This window comes from Aythya fuligula, chromosome Z, assembly GCF_009819795.1.
Source record: "Aythya fuligula isolate bAytFul2 chromosome Z, bAytFul2.pri, whole genome shotgun sequence".
Taxonomy (NCBI): domain Eukaryota; kingdom Metazoa; phylum Chordata; class Aves; order Anseriformes; family Anatidae; genus Aythya; species Aythya fuligula.
The window spans coordinates 77,792,493-77,816,444 of NC_045593.1; the positions used below are offsets into that span (position 1 = coordinate 77,792,493).

At 37.4% G+C, this 23,952-nt stretch overlaps 1 protein-coding gene across 4 annotated transcripts in view; it reads left to right on the forward strand.

Annotated features, from left to right (window-relative positions):
- ATG10 (autophagy related 10) overlaps positions 1–23,952 on the forward strand; it is an 89,340-nt gene that overhangs the window by 10,220 nt on the left and 55,168 nt on the right. For all 4 annotated transcript variants that reach the window (XM_032206392.1, XM_032206391.1, XM_032206394.1 and 1 more), the window contains exon 3: positions 5,331–5,450. In XM_032206392.1, the coding sequence (XP_032062283.1) occupies positions 5,331–5,450 (120 nt within the window). The remainder of the gene's footprint in view (positions 1–5,330; positions 5,451–23,952) is intronic.

Consider the following 23,952-nt stretch of genomic DNA (forward strand, 5'->3'; position numbering starts at 1 on the left):
TTTAGTCTAAAGCTGTTCCCCCTTGTTCTATCCCCACACCCACTGACACAGAGTCCCCCCGCAGCTTTCCTGCAGCCCCCTTTAGGCACTGGCAGGCTGCTGTGAGGTCTCCCCGGGGCCTTCTCTTCTCCAGGCCGAACAAACCCAAATCCCTCAGCCTGTCTTCTCAGGAGACATGCTCCAGCCCCTTGATCATCCTTGTGGCCCTTCCTGTTGTTCCAACAGGTCCCTGTCCTTCTTGTGCTGGGACCCCAGAGCTGAGCACAGGGCTCCAGGTGGGGTCTCGCAGAGCAGAGCAGAGGGGGACAATCCCCTCCCTCATCCTGCTGCCCACGCTGCTGTTGGTGCAGCCCAGGGTACGGGTGGCTCTCTGGGCTGCCAGCACACATTGCTGGCCCATGTTGAGCTTCTTGTCACCCAACACCCCTAGCCCCTTCTCCTCAGAGCTGTTCTCAATCTATTCTCCACCCAGCCAGTATTTGTGCTTGGGATTGCCCCGGCCCAGGTGCAATCCTCTGGATGGCATCCTTTCCCTCCGGCGTGTTGGCCGTATCACAGAGCTTGCTGTCATCAGCAAACTTGCTGAGGATGCACTTGGTCCCACTGCCCGTGTCACTGACAAAGATGTCCCACTACTTACCCCTGAGCAACACCACTCGTCACTGGTCTCCACCTGGACGTTGAGCTGTTAACCACAACTCTTTGAGTGTGACCATCCAGCCAATTCCTCACCCACCATCAAGTGGTCCATCCATCAAGTCCATGTCTGTCCAGCTAGGAGACAAGGATGCCATGGGGACAGTGTCAAATGCTTTGCACAGGTCCAGGTAGATGGCTCCAGTTGCTCTTCCCCTATCCACCAATGCTGTAACCTCATTTTAGAAGTCCACCAAATTTGTACGGCAAATTCAGATCGATTCACCCCTTAACCTTGTCTGTCTTAAGCAAAGCACATTGACCTCCTTGACTGTTTGGCATGTTTTCTAGTGTTCCTGTGGATCTTTGAATCCTTTCAATATGTCTACATTGTTCTTCGGCTATGGTCAGAACTAGATAATTGATACTGTATCATTGTGAAGTCCAGATTTTTCTACTAAAGGATGACTTTAACCTTTTAAACTAAAATATCACATGGAGTATTCCTGTTCAGCTAATTATCCATAAACCAAATGCAGGGATTTTGCACCTAAGGACCTAATCCTTCATCTTGCAGTCTTTGTTCTAGATGTGTGACTTAATATATTTTGTGTTTAAATACATGTTAATTACTTGCATACAGCAACCAGAAGAATCTGTATTAGTGATCAATCCTCATTATTTTTTGCTTCCCCATCATTTTTAAACCTCACCAATAACAATTACATATTGTTTCTAGGTCATTAACCAAAATTTGAAATAGACTAGTCTCACAGGACCCCATTAGAATCACTTCTTCATGATGATTCCCCATTTTTTAAGTTGCGTTTGAGATCTCTGAATTAATCATTTTTAATCCTTTAGTCGGTGTCAGATTAGTTTGGGATTATTTTAATTTTTAATTTCTGCTTTTGGAATCAATGGCTAATTTACAGAAGTCTGCATGTGTCTTGTATAATATTTATCAAGCGATCTCATCTTTTTAAGTTACCATAACAAAAATCTATTTTTCTTAAGTAATTCCAGTTAATGAATATATTTCATGAATGATTTAATTCCATACGAAGTCTTTGCTTGGCATGATGTAAAGCTAATGTGTGTATAGCTACGCAACTTTGTAAATACATACTTCTAAAGAAACATGGCTATGTGCTGGCCTTCTCCCAAGTTCTCTGAAACTTCCACAGGGCTTGAAGTACATCAGCAGTTCTTATGTGCTGATTTGAGAATACCTAATTATAGCCACTTCATGCTAATGTCCTGCTTAACTACTCCTGACATGAAGAATTTGTAGTGGTCATAGCACATGGCTACACTGTTTGTATTTTATCTCCAGTACAACAGAAATACTTTGAATGCTTGTTTTTTTTTTTTTTTTTTTTTTTTTTTACTTTGAATGCTTCTATTATTTTCCACCTAATAATAAGGCCATGCTGTTTTAAGGTTTCCTTTTTCTTCATTTTTTTCTGCTTGCTTTCTTATATTTTCTTGCTTCTGTGATCGGTGTTCAGTAATGGATGGTTTGAGATACTCATTATCTTAGTATTTCTTCTCTTTGCTGTATGGAATTTACTTCTCTAGGATTTTTTTATTGTTATTTTTTAATGTCTTGTTCCCTATCCTTTCATGAATTTTGGGAAGAAAAATCATGCTTGTACCGTTTTGAAATGCAGGAATTTCCAGAGTAAATATGTAATATAATTTCCATGTAATTGTATGGCAGGGTTACCATTTGTAACCCCTTCATCACAGATAAAACAATTCCAGTAAGAAGTGGGATTTTGGCCCTAGATACATTCTTTTCAGATGTTTTTAAAACAGTGCAGTTATTAGCCAAGTGTTACAATGTACCCTTTCTTGTAGGCAACCATTTGAAACTTTAGATTTTGGTCCAAGGTTCTATTTATGAGGGATTTATTCAACAAAGAAAGATGCTATGAGCCTCTATTGGGAATTCAATACATAGGTCAAAGTTTGAACTTTCTGTGAAATATGAACCTCTGCTGGAAATAGCAAAATAAGATAGATTCTTCTCATGTATAAAAAAATTGTGAGAGTTGATTTTTTTTTTTTTAATGGACCAAGTTGGCAACTGTGATTTCAGAGTGTGATAAAAACCTGGGCACTGAGACCATTCATGTATTCAATAGCATCTGTGAAGGAAAGTATCTCATTGTCTTTTTGCCTTTTTTTTTTTTTTTTTTTTTTTTTTTTAACAATGTACGTGTTACGGGCAGTTTGGGGCACTCAGTTTTGCTGATGTAATGCACTTGGATCCCATTCCTCATTCCATGCTCACGTGAATAGACCCATTGATGGCAATAAGACCACACAAGTAAATCAGACTTGTAGAACTGTGTTCTTGTGTTCCCATGTTTTCAGTAGAGATTAAACTTAGGTGATGAAATGCTCATTGTTTTTGCCAAGCTGCTCTTGTGGCATAGGCTTACATGACCCAAGCAGAATCCTGTATTCTTAGCTGTAAGTGAAATGTTCTAAATTGTGTCATTTTTATAATCTCTCTTTTTCCCCCAGAAAGAAGGCTGTATAAAAAGCTAAGAGAGCCTCCGATGTGGGATCTGCTGGACCTCAATTTAGATTTTAACACTGACTTTTATTAGGGATGGATAATTAAATCTCATCTGTGATGGCTGTCCCACTGTTTGCTTTCTGTTTTTTTTTTTTCTTTTTTTTTTTTTTTTTGTTTTCTTCTCTGTTTTAAATACTACAAATTGTATTTAGCTAGGTTAATCTGGGTGGTCATACCAAAGGCTGTATCGGTTCACTTTTGTTTATGATACTTAAAAGACAGCTGGAAAAGAAAGGGACTCCTTTTCCACATTCATGATGATCAAAATCCTTACTAAAGTATTGATTTATAGGGCAGAAATGTACAAATTATGTACACAGAGTGCAACGGGAAGGATGCTCCTCTTTCCAGCCACCTCTCCACTGACCTCTGTCAAATATGGAGACTTCTAACTCCGGGTTTCCAGCTGTATCTAACTACTTTGCATGGCATTCAAATACTATAGAGCACAAAGACTATATGGCTTTGGCTCCTTTCCCCTCACTGGAAAAACTGGTTCAGGGAGGTGGATGTTATATCCAGCCCTTCTCTGGCAAAGCTCATTGTGCCTTGGGGTGTTTCACCTCTGTGGGTGGTGGTAGTCCTTTCTTTGCTGCTCTTAGGGTGATAAATACCAGTGTAGGTAGCTGTACTCCTGCTTATGCTTGCATGAAACTCCCCAGGGAGAGACTTGAGAGGGTGTTGAGAATGAATGGAGTGGCTTTTGTATCACCAAGATATGCCTAATTTTTTCCACCTCTATTGTCCTCTGGATACAGCCAGGATACAGTTGGTTGGTTGTACAACCAGGACATCCAGCAAAGTTTGGCAGATTCATCCTCTCGATGAGCAATATAATTGCTCATAATATGATTCACGCTTAAAAATTCACAGGGAAAAACACAATATAGATGGCATTATTGTTTTATTTAAGGCGTGAAACTTGATAAGAGCAAAGTACATGTATAGGCTTAACAGATGTTGCAGGTACTTATATACTGCAGTGTCACCGAAAGGAGAGAGCTAGCATGTCCAAATAAAACCTGTGTTGATTTAAAGGTCAAAATACATGAAGTAAACTGTGTCAGAAATGATACATTAACCAAAGAGTTAAATTATGGTTAAATTTGTGGCCTTGTCAAGCAATTTAATGCTACATTAATGAATTCTGTAGAGAGACTGTTTTGAATAGAATCCTTTTTCATCAGATGTTGCACATGTGCTTTCTGTGTTTGTCTAAAATAAAATGTAATGAAACAGCTCATAAAACCCCAATTTATTTGTTTCCTTTGAGAAATATGTTCTTAACATGCAACTACTGTTCTTTGTGTTCTGTATACCCTTTCTCCCTTTCAGAGTGTATGTTTTTCCAGTGATCTGTTAGTAAAGTTTTTTTCTCTCTTCTTTGAATTGGAAAAAAAAAAAAAATATATACGTGTGCAGATAGTCAAGTCAGCAGAGGGAAAGCTCCTAAAAGCTTCTCCTACTACTCAGAATTGCACAAGGGCCTTTTACAACAGTAGACCATGTGGTCTGGGAAGCAGAACGATAAAAAGGGAATTGGGAGAAGGTAAAGCTTTGCTGTTTTCTCTTATATTTGACCCTCAGAAGTGATCAAGAGGAGGGAAAAAAAGCTGTCACTCTACACATTCAAATTCCGAAGTTGTTTTTGTTCTTTTTTTTGAGCTCTGTTTACCATGTAACTTTCATAAAGTCCTAAAGTAAAATAAACTACTAAGAATTGGGAAATTTATACTGGTATGATCAATGCCTTGCAAGCTATTGGCTGCCCATCTTTTCGTGACCTTCGTGCATTGTCTTCTGATTCCTTGGCAGTCACCCTTTCTCCTAAAGTATCAGTTATCTCATTCAATTTATTACTATATTGAAATTTATTTTCACTTTTCACATCTATAACTTCCTTTAACACTGGGAACTAGTGTAAACTACCTGTGAGAAGATGCTGAAAAGCAATGCAGTGGTTGGTTCCTGTAAAAAGACTTGGAGCTTGTGCCTAAATGATAGCATTTTGGTAGCTGTTATGTTATGTTTGGTAGAACAGTGATAGCATTCAGCATTTTGGTTACAGATCTTTTATTTTTTATTTTTATTTTTCTGAACACAGGACCTTGCTGATGGTTATCTCAGTAAAACACAGTTCCGAATAGCAAACAGAGGCATCCCACCAGATCTCAAGGAGGAAAACAGTGATAACACTGAACAAGCTCTGTTTCTGCATGTTGAAGTAAGTAGAGATTTTAGACTTCTGAGTTAATAAAAGAAATCATGAACAGGATTTTTTAAAATACTATGTTATTAAATTAAGTCCTTCCAGAAAGATTTCAGATCTGAAGTTATGATTTGCAGTGGCTTTTGGTTATTCTTCATTCAGTTCTCGTTCATGTGTGCAGCTAACTTGGAAGTGGAAACTGGCAGGAAATGGAAAGGCTCTAGCATGTATATTTGTATATACACATACATGTATGTATAGTTTCATCGTGGAAGGATAATATTTCTTAGTACATCAATTCACTAACATTAAAAAAAAAAACACTGTTTTTTTTGAAAAAGGCATCGTTATTTAGTTATCTTAGAGGCAAAAAATAAAAAAAATAAAGAAAACTTTCAGGTTTATGTTCATTTGAAGTGATATTCTGAAGAAATAAGATGGGTAGAAGCGTTTTATACTTGTATACTTATTTCCTGCTGTGAGAATTCTTACCAAATCTTAAAAATATTGAGTAATTTTTTGAAACCAGTAGTGGGAAAGAAAATAGATTGGGTGTTCTTTGAGGAAAATAAACTGATTTCTTCCAGAAAGTGAATCTTGTTCATTAAACCGAGGGTGACTGATTAGAATAATTATTCGCTTGTTTGACTCTGCATTAGACCTCCAGATTATTGACTAATCAAGATATAAACAGCAGAAGTTCACTCACTTGTTTTTGTGTTATCATACATATGAAAAGAACTTTCAGATTATAATTGACTGAAAACAATGGATTCTTTACATTATAAACCACTGAATAGGTTGACAGAGTGTATTTTCCAGTTACCTTTCCCTGTAACAATTCCTTTTCTTTTCTCATCATCACACTGATTTTTTTTTTTCTTTTTCCCCACAGAGACTCAGGTACAAGGTCTTAGATATGTATTCTTTTGGCCTGATTTCTAAGGAAATGCCACTTAAAACAATCATACCGTCTGCTAGGTAGTTGTTTCTCCTGATTTTTCAGTTCACTCATGGATTTCAGCTGTGGGTAGAAGAGGGGTAGATATTTCAGATCCTAAAAATGTTGTGAGAACTGATGTCTGAATAGGTGAAATATGACTTTTACTGGTAGGTAGGAGGCTGATCTTCATGCTCTGTTTGGCTGATCTGTGCAAGTACAGGACTGGACTGAAGCAGCACCTTGGTCCCTCAGGGTACCACAAGGAGCAGCTAGGGTTCAAATGACCCAATAAGTTGCAAACAAGACTTGATCCTGTTGCTGTTAAGACAGCTTGTTCAGTACTCTGAAAAAAATTGGGAAACTTTACAACCCCGTTGCTGGTACACCAGCTTTGATACAAATTGAAATCCATATCATCTTTAAAATCATTACCTTATCTTTGTTTGATAGTTACAAATTAATAGCATTTGTTTGATAGTTGCAAATTAATAGCATTAGTGCATCTTAAGCATTTTAGGTTTTCCTTTAATTTAAATTCTACTGTTTCTAAGCTAGTATCAGTGCTTCAGAGGTTGTTATTTAGCTGTCATTACAACAAGGTTTGTGTACTTTACTTCTGGCTTGTAAGAACAGATTACTGTTTATATTCAAAATTGCTTTTTATTATTGCAACTGTTTTAATAATGAATCAAGACTTCATTACAGAATATATTTTAAAAGAGCGTCTTGTAAAGCTGTTTAGTTCTTCCTCTAGAAAATGGTATCAGCTATAGAAAGCGTGTCACAACAAAAGAAAAGGCTTCAGTCTTTAATGTACTGCAATATAGTTTTAGGTCAAACTCTATGGTTTATCTTGAAATATTGTGACAGATTTATATATCTTGAATCATAGTCGTGTCTAGGTTGGAAGGGACCTTGAACATCAATTGGTCCTCTTTGAGGAGAAATCTTTGTTCATGTTGCAGAGTAGCAATAAAGATGAAGAATCAAGCAGGGGGGAGGTCTTAGAAGGTGATGTAGGTTATAAAACCTAATAGTATGCATAAGAAAATATTGTCTCCTTTCCAAAATATTAGTTGCCCAATAGAGATTAGGTCAAATATATATTCTTCATTGAACTAAAGGGTAACCAGACTGTTCAAAGCGTAGCTATTTAATCTAGAATTTTGTAGAAGCAAACTGATCAGTTAGAGAATGAAATTTGCTATGGACATGTAAAGTAAAACTATTTATTGAAGGCTAAGCAGGAAGATGGAAGCAGTGACTGCAAGGGGGATGAATTTGTTCAAGAAACCAGTGCATGCATGAAAGGTATGCTTTTTTTCCACAGATGAAGACTGTGAGAGCCTTGTTGCACTAACAGTCTATTGTTTAAACAGGTTTTGTTTTGCAAAAGTACACATTGCACCCATAAATCACATGGTTTTACAGAGCTACTACAGTCTTTTAAAACACTTTATTGAAATGGATTCTGATGAGTAGACTTGAACAAAAGTGGGAGTTTTGATAGAACTAGGGAAGTCCTCCATGGTTATATGCAGTCAGTGTTTAAAATATTTTTTTTAGTATATTTTAGAAAATGTATTTTTATATATTTGAAACCTAAGGGAGCTCTAAGTAAGAATTACAGTTGCTTTTGCAAAACATGTGGCTGTTGACTGATAGTTTTGCATTTCAGAATTTTCAATTTTCAAATTACTGTTGTGATCTAGATCTTTGCTATATCATATCTCTACTGTTTGTGTGTCACTGAGATATTTTCATCCAATCTTCTCCTGCAGCGTGTGGTTGGAGGTAGGACACAGTATTATGTTAGGTAGTTAATTAGGAACAGTCAGAAAGGAAAAATTAGGAAATTAAAAGTCCTTGTAATCAATATCCATTGTTAGGAACAACAAGCACTGACAAAAGACAAGGCAAAAATGTATTGAAGTATATGGCATGTCATAAAAGGCCACAAGATTTCCCTCCAGAGTGTTCCTGGGAAGTCCAGTTCAGAGATTACGAATGGAATGTTGGTTTTGGCAGGCAAAGTGAAAAATAGGAGGAAGATAAAGAAGACAAAATTTTGAAGCTGGATGAAAATATAGGAAAGCTATCCATAATAAGGGTAAAACTCCCATTTAAGTAATTGAACCAGAGGAGACATTGAATAATCCAGTGGGTGTATCCTGTTACAGCGAAGATGATAAATACAGTGTTGAAACTACAGAGAAACAAAATAGTTACTGTTCTGTTTGTTTTTAATCTGTCAAGAGATACTAAAGTATAATGATACAGTGCAAAAGATATGCGGAATAGTTGAATTAAAGTAACCTTATTAAAACAGAAAATCAATGATTGGATATCATATTATCAAAAATGTGCTAATATCATGGGATCCTGAGGGAAACTGATCAAATTATTTGAAAAGTTTATTTCAGTTCATTGGTCATGGACAGTAAACTTTTTCAACTTTCCATCTCATTCTCTGCTATCTAAATATTTGGAGTCTTCGTGGTGAGGGAGTAATGAATAGCTGTGTACTCTGGTCTGTTCTGCACAGCGGTCTGTATTACGTGGTGTATTTGGTTCCATTTACACAACTTGTGTTTTAAGACAGAGAAGGAAAAGCATCTGAAGACCAAGAATAAAATCCTGTGTAGGTTTCTTTTTGCCGTTTTTAGATAGATGCAACATAAAGCTTGTCACTTACATCTTTTTTTTTTCAGCCTGAGGAGGTGAAAAAGCAGTTTTCTGTATAAATCAGTCAACCTATTTTAGGGGAGGATGAATGTAGAAGAGTCTATTTTTCTTCATTGGTCAAGGAGAGCTAGAAGATGGTTAACTTGGGTGTCGGTGCCTGCGTTTTGTCATACGAATTTTATACAACAAAGTATGGATGAATGCTCATTAAAGGCCACAGCAGTTGTCGCTGTTGATTTCACTGAGATTTCACTTGGACAGTAAAGCTTGTACTTCATTCAGGGCTTGAAGGATCAGCCCTTGGAGCAGCTTGAATTGAGTCTTTGCATCGAGACTGGCATGCTTGACTGCAGCTGGAAACTTCATTTTTTTTTACAGTAGGATGCTCTTGCCCTTGTGATACCAGCAGTCAGAACAGGCAGGCACAGTTGGCACGTGTGATGGAGCCGTACATACTGGTGTGGCAAAGTACTTCTGGTGGCTCATCACCATTTTCAGGGGGGCAAATTGCTGTATTCCAGCTCCTTGCTTTCACGGAGGTTCCTGTGTTGCAGGTGTTGTGAGTTACTAATGACAAGCTGATTGGCAGGAGGTTTCTGTAAGGTGAGGCTGCCTGCTCCGTTGCACCTGCAGGAATACAGCAGAAGCTAAGAACAGGTTTGGGAGCTACTGTGCTGCAAGTTGGCATGCTATCTATTACAAAGCAGGTTTTCCCTTTTCTGGAACTTGAAGGCTCCTGCCATGCACATAGTAGTTAATTGATGGTTGCTTCAGCTCGTTGGCAAGGCTGCAGGATTCAGGCTGTCTCCTCGTTATCCTTTCACATGACAGAGAGCCTTTGACATCTGCGAGTTTCCAGACACACTCTTGCTAATTCCTGAGCTGTCCTAGGCAGTAGAGGAATTGTTTCATGAACTCATATGAGGGCTGCATAGGGTGTTGGGAGAGGGTACAGTGCCCTGCTTTTTAAGTAGGTACAGTGTTAGAGCCATGAGTTGGATTTTGTTCATTGTATTCAAATGACCCTTAGAGCAAGCTTAGGTTAAGATAAATATGAAGGTTTTACATCTGCATAGACACTGAAACTTTAAACACAGGATGTTTGGAGACAGGTAAGCTTAAATGCTAATACCTACTAAGAGCAGTTTCAGAATGTTTTTCTCTTTGTACCTGTCAGTAACTGAGATGTCAAGCCATTTTTCTAACCATTGCCTGGTTGTCCTGTTTTATGCAGACCCTCTCTCTTTCCGTTTGTTTTCTTCCTAGAAAGGAATTGAGAATGTTTCTCTGGAAGGCCATTCTCTGATTTCTGTGGGTTTAGTTTAACCAAAATGTTTGTTTTCACATGTGAAAGGGACGTTTGCTCCTTTTCTGGAAGAATTACATCCACAGCTCCATGCGGTAGTATACGCATCCAGATTGGTAAACTGAAACTGCTAACGACATTGTGGCTAACTATATACAAATTTTTGACCAAGTTTGTGAAGGACACTCCCTTCTAACTAATGAGATGGGATTCAGTCCTTGGGGTAACAGCTCATAGAGAGATCATAAATCTTCTGCAGCATCTTTCAATAGATTGAAAAATAGCATGAGATGCAAAGCAAGAACTGATACAAATACATGGTGCTATTTTAAATTTTTAAAGTTGCAGTTTTGGTCTGGTTAGATTTTTATTGAGTCAGTTGTCTTTCTGGACTATCCTGACTTTATTCATCTATACTTTTCTGCAGACAGCAGAAACCACCATACTGTATTCTGGCTATTATTCTATTATTACACCAATATTTGGTGTATATTCTTTCTTGATCCAGATCAAATCTGTTCCGCTGGGAGATCTGTCAGGGTCTGTACCAAGGAACGTGGAATTGTATAATCTTTTGTATAATTTACTTTATATATAGAATGTGTGTTTAAAATATTTCTGTGTTGATGCCCTTATGTTAACCGATTTTATAACTGAGATTCATAGATGTCGTGCATCACAAGCTGTTCACTGAGATTAAATGCAACGATGACCAGCAGTGCAAGGGCAGTAATAAGTTTGATGAACTTAAACCGTGCTTGATTTTGAGGTATACTGGGACAGTAATATCTTGACTGAGGCCATAGGTTCCTCTTCATCTAAAATTGGAAACTGATCCTTCTACATCTTTGTTTTTTTTTTTTTTTTTCTTTTTCAGTCATCCTTCTTTTTTTCTAAGCAAATCATAGCAAACAGAATGTTTTTTTTTTTTTTCTCCTTCCTATAGTTGAAGCTATTTGAATGCTATGAAGTCATATATCGCATATTTTATTATCAGCCTATTGCACTGAAACACTGGCTTTCATTCTGGACATTAATATTTACCATCAACTGTATCCCACTCCAGCCTTTGTTAAGTGCAGTGTAGATACCTCTTAAGCAAGACAGAACAATTACTACCACATATTATTACGTGGATTGTTGACAAGATGAAAAATTCTGTACAAAATTTGAAATGAGGACAGTCCTCATGCCTCAAAGAGCTTACATACTGAAAGAGTGAAATGGGAAAATCTGGATTCACTTATGCATTCTTTCTGTTTATTATTCAAATAGCTTAAGGGAAGCAATAACTTGGAGTAATAATTCTCTGTGTGTGGTTTGTCTCAGCTCTTCTCGGTATTGCAGAAGTAGTGAGTCAGCGTGGAACCATTTCTGAAGCTACAGCCATTGCTGCTTTATGTAGGAGTGGGCAGGTTGGGAATGTAGAAGGTCTGTTAGTAACCGATGTTGCCTTTGGAAAATGAGCTCTGAGCTTCACTAACATGTCGGTTAAGTTATATATTTATTTCTACATCGACTCATACCTTTGCTGGCAGATGTTCATTAGTGTAAGCGAAGATTTTCCTGATGAAGGGTGTGGGAGTGAGCCTGACATCTTTCTTGTACTTCATAATGCTGTGTGATTTGCTGTTCAGCTGTTCTGTTCAGTTTATAACAATTAGAAAATTATAAATCTTAGTAATTATTAATCATTTTCTCTCTAAACAACTCCGGTATTTTTAGAATTAAGAACAAGTCATTTTTTTGTGCAAAAGTAAATAGCATGAGCTCAGTGTAAACATAGGCAGAACCACAGTATTTGTTGGATGGTTAAAAAAATGTGAAGTAAAAACCCAGCAAAAGTACTTAGGGAGAAAAATGTAAATATATTTAATGGAATCCAGCTCTTACTGGAGAAAATAATAAAAGGTCCTTAGTACACAGAGAGACAATCAAGTATTACATACGGCCCCCAAACATCATTTTTTAGTGAATGATCCCAGCTGAAGAGCGGTGCAGCTGCTCCAGAAGCAGGTGAGTTTACCCACAGTCTTTCCCATACTTACCCTGATGCTCTGAGGAGGGAGTAGGTCATGCTGCATATGTACTCAACCCAAATTATGTTTCCTCCGAAACCTGATGGAAGAAGGTTTGGTAGTTTTGACAGGAAGAAGGAATTCTAATTTCAGTTCAACTCAGATTCTTTTCAGCACGCTGGGCTTCCTCTGCCATCGGGTCTCCCTGGAACTGGCTCTTCCTTTAATGCTTGTGCCCAAATGCTGCTGGGCAGCCTTAATTGTGCCATAGTACATGTCTGTGCCCCATAATTCTGCATTAGCCTGGCCACTGTTTGGCTCTATCTTCCAAATTCTCTCGATGCTTCATTTTCTGGCATAGTACCACAAGCCTTTTAAAATGCCAGATCACAGGAAGAAAACCCAAACTGGTGATGGAAACCAGTAAAAAAAATTAAAAAAAAAATAATATATATATATATATAAGAAACCACCTGTTCTAAGGAGATCTAAAGTGAGTTGCAAAATGCAGCAAAGATGCTTGTGATTTTGCTTAAAACTATATTAATCTAAAAATTGAATTATTAAGACACATGAAAAAAATCTGGTGTGGATTTTATTAACTTTGTTTTAGATTAAAAAGCTTGGCAAAAGAATGACATTGTTTAGAAATACTAAAGCTGAAAGAAGCTTCAGGAGAGATTACTCCCCTTGCATGAGCTGGGAAAACCTCAATAGAGGAGGAATGCGATGGTGACAGAAGTCATCTGAGTCCAAGATAAATCCTGCTTCTGGACTCTTTCATGGTGGGATGTTTCAGTCTTCATGAAAGAGGCTAAATGTTTCTCCTCTTAGGAACTTCTAGAGGCATGGGAAGTTTCTCTCTCTCCCCCCCATACCTTTGCAGATCACTTTTCTGTGTGTGACTTCTGTACCCTGGCAAATCTTTTTAACAGTAGTTACATTTAGTTTTCAACAGCTTTGATGACATGCTGTTGGTTTGGCTGTTGTTGTGTGTGGTAGGACTGTAATCTGTATTCTCCATTTTACACATTCTTTGATTGCTGTTCGGTTTTACCCACTAGAATGTACTTAGCGTGTTTTTACAAACCTTAGAAATGATATCAAAGCAAATACAAACTAATTACGAAGCTTTTGGGAGAACTGAAGAAGCACACTGTATGACCTTTAAATGTAATTTCTTTTTGGTGTAGATGTTAGTCCAAAGCGTTTTCAACTTTTTGTGTGCTTAGTATTCAAAGTCATCACATAATATTAGCAAATGAATTCTACATCAAGCACTGGGAAAAAAAACCTTCTAATTCAGCTTGGGTAACTGGATGCGACAGTTCACTTGGAGTTACAGTGGTTGAAGGCATGCCATAATCCCAGCAGAATGTCTTCTTTCTGCAATAAATAAACCTCCATTTCCTTTGAAGCACACGTTGAGACTAGTAAGTGAAGATGGTTTTCCCAGAACCTGAACTTTGAGAGACTAATAGCGCCATTGACAAAATTATTTATAAGCTCATTCATTTGGCCCACGATCATGTGTTACAGATATTGGAAAGAAATATTGTTGTTTTGTTTCTACTTCAGTGCATTGTTTACTGACATCTAGAAAGTTGTTCTGAAAAAAAAACGTTTTTTCTTTTTTCTTTTTTTTTTTTTTTTTTTGAATCTAGAAAAGAAAAATTACACTGAGACCTTGGAACTTTTAAAAAAATTTTTGAAGTTCAGATTTTATTAAGTAAATTTCAAGTATGAATTGATTTCATAAGAGTACAGACTGCATTTTTATGTGCCTTTTTAATCAGTCATTATTATTAAGTCATAAATAATATTTTTTTAAATGGTGCCAGACTATACTTCAGTAACAGTTGTCTTAGCCCTGTAAATTATGTGGCCAAAGTTACCTTAAAACTGCTTGTAGTTGCACGTACAGAAGTCTTAGAGATATGCAGGATACAGATTTAGACTGTAAACCTACTTGGCCTTTCTGTTTCCCCTATCTGTCTTCTAGGGTAATGTCTTTTATAATTTATTTATTTATTACAAGGCTTGGTAACTTTTGCGTCAGATAGGTTGATACCCACAGTTGATAGCTTTGATGTGATATGCTTGACGTACCTTGATGTTTGCCCAGCTTCTACAGTTTTGTAAGTTGCAGGGCTTGTGGGAAATTAAAATCTGTTTTTCTATTTTCAATTTAATGATATAACTTTAATAGTCTTATTAAGAAAAACCTATTATAAAAATAGATCTTTTTTATGTTTTTTTGTTTTTTTGTTTTTTTTTTTTTTAAATAATTCTCCCATCTTTTTTCCTCCAAAACCAGAAAGTCTGATATGAGCTACTGTAGGTTGAAGAGATACTCAAGTGATGGACATACCAATGGTGCTTATGGTAAACACCATCGCATCAGATTCCATTATTAAAAATATTACAGCTGTGTAACATCACAGAATGGCTGAGGGACCTCTGGAGGCCATCTGGTCCCACCGCTGCTGCAGCAGGGCCACCCAGAGCAGGGTGCCCAGGCCTGTGTCCACGTAATTCTTGGAGATCCCCCAGGAGGAGATCCCACAGCCTCTGGGCAGCCTGTGCCAGTGCTCAGCCACCCGCACAGCACGGAAGTGGTCCTGGTGCTGAGGGGAACCTCATGTGCTCCAGTTTGTGCCCACAGCATCCTGTCCTGGCACTGGGCACCACTGACAAGACCTTAGCTCGGTACTTTCTGCGCCCTCCCTTCAGGTATTTATAGATACAGATGACATCCCCTGGAGCCTCCTCCACTTCAGACTGAAAGTCCCAACCCTCTCAGCCTCTCCTCATAGCACCATTGTGGCATTCATTTCCTGAGCATTGCTCTGCTTGGGGATAATGAGAATGAAGAGACTGGAGGAACATACCAGGAGAAAACACCAATTCTTCCTCATCTATGAGCAGGTAGATACCACGCACTTTACCATCTAAGTCTCCAAAATTGTGTTCAGTAGTTGAAAAATTGAAAAAAAAGTTGAAAAAAAGCTCTATGCTAGAGTGTTTTTACTCAGTACAGCTCATAAGTGGGAACAGGCATGTGGTTAACAGCTCACTAGAAAGAATAAAAGACCCATTTTTGTTACGCTGAATTTTACTCTAACAGCTTGCTTTATCTCTTAATTGTATGGGTTTGTATATGAAGACTCTGCGCTTCAAAATTCAGAAGAATGCATGATACAAATTGGTGGTGGTTGTTCAGAACTGATTAATCACTGAGATATGCCCAACGCAAAAGGAATATGCTCTGAGCATATACATCGAAACTGACAGTGACGTTAAATATAATAAAAAGGGGATTAATGGTAAAATCTTTGTGTTCCTAAAAAACAGTCATTTCATGTGTTTGGAATAATCTGGCCTCGTGAAGGTAAAGATAAGGTAGTTCAGAGGAATAGGAGTACTTGTGAAAATAGTTGATGCACAACTACATTTTGGATTGAATAGTACAAGGTAGAGAGAGATAAGAGAGCTGCCTGTATCATGAGTAGCATTTTGGAGGCCTGGATTTTAAAGCGTGCTTCTGTTTTCTGCCCGTATTTATGTCATGAGTTAGTGACAGTGGTGCATGGGGTCGGACAGCGTGAAGAAGAATGAAGCTTGCTCCCAGCACTCCGTGTGGCATTGCTGCATCAGCACGTTGGGCAGTGTGTGTTGTGCCAGGTGTAATTAGTTTGCTCCCTCCCAGAGTGGGAAGGAGTCCTGGGGGAAGCTGCAGTACTCTCTGATCACAATTTTTTGGCTGGCCAGGGGCGGGGGGGCAGTCTGATGATGTGCTGTTCTAACGCAGGGCAGAGCATTGTCTTTTTGTCCAGGCTGTATTTGTCAAATGCTTGTGACATCAGCTCACAAACGAGAAACATGACACTGTAGTATTTGTCAATACTGTTCTACCACAAAGGAAGCAAAATCACAGTCTAGTCAGTTGTTAACATTTTGCTTTTTTATGGTGAACCTCCAAATACTTGATGTTGCAAGCCTTGCATATATGCCTTCCTTTTTTTCTTTTAAATTAAATTACACTGGTACAGTGTTATGCTCTAATTTTCTAGGGAAAATGCTCATCTGTTGGATCAATACTCCGATTTTGGCTAAGTGCCTGTGTTCTGTAGCAGCATCATATGCTTCATTTTTCACGTTAGTGTATCTGCACTATTCACCTGCAACATACAGGTCATGTTGGCATGAAGTGAGTGTTGGAGGTTTAGGGCCGTACAGTGAGCAGTGTTTTCCTGAGAACCAGGCAAAATGGATGAACTTCTGCATGGTGCTGCACTATAGAAAATTCCAGAGTCAGGAAGCTCTTAGATTGCTCATTTTATTTCTTTCTGAAAATTATTTTACTACTTGTAAGAAGAGTCCTAAGTTACTGTCCCTCTAGCTGTGTTTAAGTCCTGTACGATGGACTGCAGCCCAGCAAGCAACCCTGGCAACTCTGCTTTTGGTGGTGGGGATCCAGGACCTGATCCCAACTTAGGGGTGCTGAAATTACACCACTGAAAATTTACATCTACCAAAAGTGTAAAGCAGCAAATTATCTTGAAAGTTAAGAAGACGAACTCAATTTGTCATTGTCATTTTAGTTACTCCACCTTAACAGTCTCTAGTCTTTGATACAGTTGTTTTTGCTGTGAGGTCTCATTGTGGGTTTTCAGATTTTTACCCCAAAACCATCTCACCATCATTGTCTCTGAACTGCTAATATGGGTCACTCTCAAGGTACATGAAACACTGTTTTTCTCCCGTGTTACAAAGCACTGTCATTATTTCCTACTCTGGAAAAATTCGCAGTCCCATACTTTTTTTTTTTCTTTTTTTTTTTCTTTTTTTTTTTCCCCTATGTTTTAAATCTTTCTACACTGTCAATTTTGTTAGCCTTATTAGTTAAAAAAAAAAAAAAAAAAAAAAAAAAAAATTATTCACTGCTGGTTTGTTGTTAGCGTTGTCAATATAGTGATTTACATTTCTTCTCAAGGTCAGAATGCAAAGTGTCCCCCATGTATACTATATACATGCTGTGTAGTCTGTGTGTGATTCTGAGGTCTAATCCTTCCTAGCTGTAACCAAATAGCATTGAAGTTGATGGAGATTTAGGAAGTTGCGTTTTCTGTAGTTATGAAATATGTCAATATCAATAACAACAGTAGCTTACCTAGCATCATAAAGACACACACAATGAGGAGACACTGCTTTTCTGTCTCATAATAGCCAACTTGTAGCAAATGTCCTATAAAAACATAGCTGTAAAAATAAGGTTGGGTTTTGCTTTCTTTTTCTTCTATATTGGGCTGGTACTCAACATAGTATTACCAAGGCAGTATGTTAAAACTTAGTACTGATGGGATTGTGAATGCACCAATTTCAAAATTACTATTCCAGTTTATAGCAGGAATGAATTTGGTTCTGTGAGTTTGTATAAGATACAGGTGTTTTCCTGAATGAATAAGGCAATATATCTTAAATAATAGCAAGTATATTTTGCTTGAATTCAGCTTTTTAATGTTGTGTAATCTTTCTGCCCTGGTTTGCCAGGAACTAGTTCAGACATTGCTTAGACATGTTTATTGACAATTTCTGTGAGACACTCTCACTTGTACATTCCAAGCAAAGGGAAGATTGTTTAAATGATCATATATGTTTGGGGATGGGAAAGTGTATTGCCGAGTGTAAACTCATGTCTGTAACTGGGCGTATTTCATTTTGCTCAATGAGAAGCTTTCTCTGGATGATCTGTGGTGGTAGCAATGAAATTAAATAATATGAATTAGATTCGAAGAGTTTTTACCATTCTGCCCTGAATTCTGGAGAAAAAACTTAAAGTCATAGGCTTAATAGGATTTAAGTTTGCTTTCTGAGAAAAAGAAAACAGTAAAGAGTAAAGACTCTTCACAATCATGGTATAGACATTTCTGTGGGATCAGTGATAAACTAAGATGCAGAGAGATGGCTCTAGCACAGGAGGGAGAAAGCTGTGGCTTGCAGGAGGTGAAAGATTCATGCTGTAGGTAATAGGTCATATTTTTATAGTGTAAGCTTTGTGTTCAACTAGTGATTTTTGTAATACAATTAATAGTATTTATTTCCATCCATATTTTGTACTTTTCCCTATTTGATGGCTTGCCAATAAAATTTCTTTCCAAGACAGCTGAACCTAGCTTGCAGACTGACAGGGAACAAAAAAACACCTTCAAAGGAAAGCACATTAAAAAGCTTAGAAATCACCAGAAAGCATTAACGGCTCTGTTGGCTGTTGCACAATGGGATGCAGGAATTGCAATAATGTTCTTCTTCCATCTGGTGCCTGCAAACTTGCTGTTTTCAGAGGCATTCATTACTGTAGCAAACTGTTCACTTATTCATTCATGTGTGGCTGCCCGTTATTCTTTGGAAAAGACTTGGGTTGAAATCAGCTCAGTTCTTTGTTGCAGAAGTGCTCAGTGTCAAACATATTACAAGAAGATGTCAGTCCAAATGCAAATACCACCGAAATTTAAAACATCTCCGCATGTTGTATGTATTTGGAATGTACTGTGAAGGTGTAGTCCTAGGAGAGAGGATCTTGACTGACAATACTCAAAGGAAAATCATGCGTTGTCTGTGCCAAAATGTCTGTCTTAGACTGAAATTTCAATTTCTGTTTTAAATTTCCTGGCTTGTGTTAAATAACATCCTAGCCTTAAAATTTCTTTCTTTCTTAGAGAGTCGATAGTTATTTTCTTTGTTACATCTGGACTAGTTAATTTTCAGGATGCGAAATAGCTCTTGGAAGGTGTCACTCTGTGAGGGAAGAACAGTTTTCTGAACTAAAAAGATGGGGAAAAGCTGGAGCTGGCTTTTTTCAATCCCAGTAACAAAAGGAGACAACTTTATTTTGAAATGTACCTCGTTATTTCCTTATTCGTTGCCAACTGGGGGCAGTATTGGGGTTGCCAAATTTGTCACTTTTGTGCAGAATGAGGGACATCTTAGGTCTAAACTGAAACTTAGGCCCTGTAAGTAATTGAAATAGATAAACTGAAATTTAGGCCCTGTAAGAGTACTGTGCCACTAAGTGCAGAGCAAACCTGAATTAAGGATCTAGCTTAAGCAAATGGAATTCCATCTTCTGCTCATGAAATCTTTGATTTTCCTCCTTTTCAGGTGTTAGCAGATAACACAGATCCTGTTGGAAGTGAGGAGTGTCAAAAGAATTATTTAAAAATAACTAAAGATTATCCCCCCCCCCCCTTTTTTTTTTCTTCATCTGGACCATAGGAGCTTCGGTAATCCCTAGAAGCTAAGTGTAGGTTTCTGAACAGACCTGGTATTTAGCAGTGGTAAGTCCTTCAGCTGCCCTTAGTGGAAGCCTCTGAGTACATAGTTCTTTGAAAAATAAAGCAGATAGGTGCTTAAAGGGAAACCTGCTAACTTCTGACTGTAAGAGTCTTGTCCAAGGCTCATGAGGTAAGGTAAGGTTAGTTTTAGTTTTGAGTAGTTATATAGATTTGCAGATATGAACACAAGAGCAAGTAAAAATTTCCTATATGAATTCCTGAATCCGAGGCAGGACATGTGGCATGCATTTAAATATTTATTTTTCTAGGGTTCTTGTGCTTCAGCAGTGTCTCAACATCTGTATTTATGCTGGAAAAGTTGCAACCAGTCCAGTTATCACTGGTCTAGAAATACAGTTGAGGAACTGTTTGCCTGCTGCTGTAGGAAATCAACCAAAAATGGTTACTCATAGTACAGAAGATGTAGAAATGCAATTAAAGAACAACAGAAAGTGCATGTGATCAAAACTTTGATCCTGTAGTGTGGTATTAGCTAGAATTATTTTGGTTTCCCAAACAAGCATTACAACTGCAACCAGTTGAGTGTAAATGGTAGAAATTCCCATGATTTTTTAAACTATTCTTACTTTCTGTCTGTTAATAGATGCTTAGTATTCATGTTTCCCATTTTTTTCGCCACACTTTGAAGGGACAGAAACATATTTGCCATTTAAAAATCAAAGATGCAATTTCTGTGTAAACTGTAACTGCTCAAGTTTCTGAGAAAACCATAACTACAAAATTCTAAGAAAAGTTTTAAACATTGGGAAGATGAGAATGCAAATTGTCTGATATTCTAAGAATTAGCAAAGTATGCCACTCTTCTTCACTTGTTTTAGAAAAACTGTTTTGATTTTCTGTAGTATTTATCTCTGCCCTTGCCTCTGCTCAAAAATTCTTCCATCAGTGGAGGGATGTTAACTGCATTTGAGCAAGGTAGAGGTTTTTAAAGACAATTAAGTTCCTGTAAGTTTTGTGAAATTAAATGGCTGAGTGGAGGACAGAGACCATAAAAATTCTCTGCTTGAGGGCAGAGTTACAAAATGTGCTGATAACTTGCAGTGTGCCAGGCAATCCACATGAGAAAGACCTTGTAAATGTCCCAGCTGAAGCAAAAGCCCTGCCTTTCCTTGGACCTAACACTCGGTTGACCACAAGATTCAAATCTGAAGGAAAGAAAATCAATCAGGCAAACCATTGCAAAATAATTCAAGGTAATTCTGAGTGTACACTATTTAACAAGCAATTTGATGAGTAATTTCAAAATGTTTTGTCATGTGGATTTGATGCAATATGGAAAAACAAACAGGAGTTGATTAAAGGACTATGGTGACATAAATTTTATTTTATTTATTTATTTATTTTTGCTACTGAGACTTTTTTCATCTTTCCTCGAAAACATATGCTTTGGGAGGACGGTGTGTATGGCCCACCTGATGAGCAGCCCCGTGGCAGTACGCTGAGTATATGGATATTAAACCCCCATTGTGCCATAATTGATGGCACCCCTGTCCCCAGGAATGGAAGATTTGAGTGTCTCTGAGGAACAAAACTGTGCTGAACCTCTCCGGTAGCATTTTTTGATCCTGTGTTAAACAAATGCTCAGGTCTTGGTAAATCTGACTTGAATTTCTGGACATACATGGTCGTAGCCAAAGCTGCTATGCATGTGTATACTAGTGAATTTACATGCAAAGTAAATCCAGGATCTGTGCAGAAACCCCAGTAATTCCACTAAGCTTTATTACTCAGTTCTTCATAACTGCAAAAAGTCTTAATGCTTCCAGGGAAAACATTAGACTTACTGTGCATTGCTGCATATCATGCTTATGGTACGTGACCATCTTTGAAAGGAAAATGTACTGGAAATACTCTTTTTAAAAAAAATTTTTTTTTAATGCAATATGATGAGTACTTACTTTCCCTGTCGTCTTTATTTTGTGATTTTTTTTTTTTTTCTGGTTGATTTCATAACTTTATAACTATAATGTTGCATGGGCATTGGTAGCTGTAGGAGATTTCAGAGCAAGGGTGTATTGAAATCCTACCCAGCTTTCGCTGAAGCTAATATAAGGACTCACACTACTGTGAACTGTATCTGATCCCGCTTTGTAGATAACAGAATTAGTAGCCAGAGATGCAAAGCTCTCTAATATCCAAGTTTTTGAATCTAAATGAATCATAAACATACTGATGAAGTGAAGAGAATTCTAAACCATGTTTTCAAACATTGTAGCCAGTCTAAATTTTGATATAGTGTTGTTCTTGGCACCTAAAGTAGCCTGGCTGTCAGTAATCTTAACAGGGTATTTTTTACCACTGCTGATCAGATTTTAGTATTAGACTTGATTTACTGCTTCATGTTTTTCACTGTTTTGTGTGTGTGTGTGTGTGTGTGTGTGTATTACCTCTTCTACTACCATTACATATTTTGTCTCTGGATGAAAAGGGCATTTTCCTGCTGCAGTAGAGTCTTGTTACAGAGTTTTATTTCAAACCCATCTCGACAAGTATCTCTTAAAGTAGTTACTTTAATGCCATTAAAAAAAAAAGAAAGTCATTTTCTCAGAACTGCTGATACCACTGTGATGAAAATATTGGTAAAAGGGAAGCAATGGAAAAACAACATGAGGGGGGTTGTTATTTATGTCTTTTACTTGGTGAACCTTACTGTCTTCAATCAAAAGCCCTGTTGTAATCCGATACACTTTTTTCTGGGAGGTGTTCTCATTTTTTTTTCGTAGCTAGTAATTTCAGATCTCACCTGTTGGTGTTACTGTAAGCCGTGTCTTTGAGAATTAACTTCTGCCAGTTGTTTTCCAAAGGCAACCCTTTATCATAGGTCTCATAACTGCATGTAAGCACCATTTTTTCCAAGACTCCAGTGTGTTGACAGCTGGTTGTGCTGTAGGTGTTACAGTGAATGGTGTATTGTTTTTTTAGTATGGCCTAGAAATCTTTCTGTGGCAAGTTGGTCCCTTATATGTGTGAAGTCCCTCTTAAAGGACACCACTTTTTAAAGAAGTAAATAATAGGCAATTAGAAAGCTTAATCATTTTTTTTTAGTGATTAAAGAACATTTAGTAAGTAATGAGTAATATAACAATTTGCTTAAGCAAATCAAAATCAAGTGCCTAGGAAATTTTTAAATAATAATTATTAAGAAATGAGTACTTACACTTTGAACTGAACTTGCTAATAATATGTAGATGTACTTACAAGGAGTGAGTGGATGAATATAAACAAGTGTTATGAGTAGGAGGGAATTGAGCTGATGCAATACGTTGGTAGAGAAGGTGATGAACCCATTCTAGTCATTTGGAGACTAATTTTAGAGCAGCTTCAGAATGCCAGAAGTTTGATTAAGAGTAGTTTCATTTTCAGCATCAGGAAAGTGGAAAGGAGAGCAGAATGGTGTTTTCCCCCTGTTTTATTTTTTTTCTTTTGGTCTCTCTTAAATTCTCACCTAGCAGTATCAAAGAACAGTTATTTTAAAATATCTTATCTCTGACTAGGTGAAATACAGTTGTGTTCAGCTGGCTCCAAAATAAAATTATCTTAATAATTTAGTAAAATGATAGAAATTCAAAGCATTAATTAAATTTTATAAAAGATAATTGAATTAGAGAGTGGGAAAAACCACTGTGAATGCATTGTCCCAATACACTTGCATAGTTATTGTATCCTGAAAAGAACACAGAAGAGATAAAACATTTTCAGGTATTTCAAAATCTGGCTGTAACCAGGAATTAACTTAGATTGTAAGCTGTTTTTTTAGGGACCTTCTATTTCTTCTATTTTTGAAGGAGTTACAAGGGCTTGCTCCTGGAAACAGAGTAGTTATTATTGCATTGCGTTGTTAGACATAATTAGCCTCATAGAGAAGTAGGATATTATGTTTGCCCAAGCAGAGTATCATACTAATGTAGCTGTGTTTTCTTCTGGTACCTGAACCATATATCTCTAGAAGTTGTGAAAATGCTTTTGCTAGAACAGATGATTCATACTGATAATGTCAGGAAACCAAACAATATAATAAAGGGACTGCATACACTGAATAGTTTCCATCTGTCCATACCTTTTGGTATTTGTATGCAGTACTGTGTTATTCTTTGAATCTTACTCTAAAATAAACAGGAATACATGTAGTCCTTTCTCTCTCCTTATTTTTCATCTTTCCTGTTACTACATTTTATGGGTAATATTTTTATTGAGTATTTTTCAATAGTGG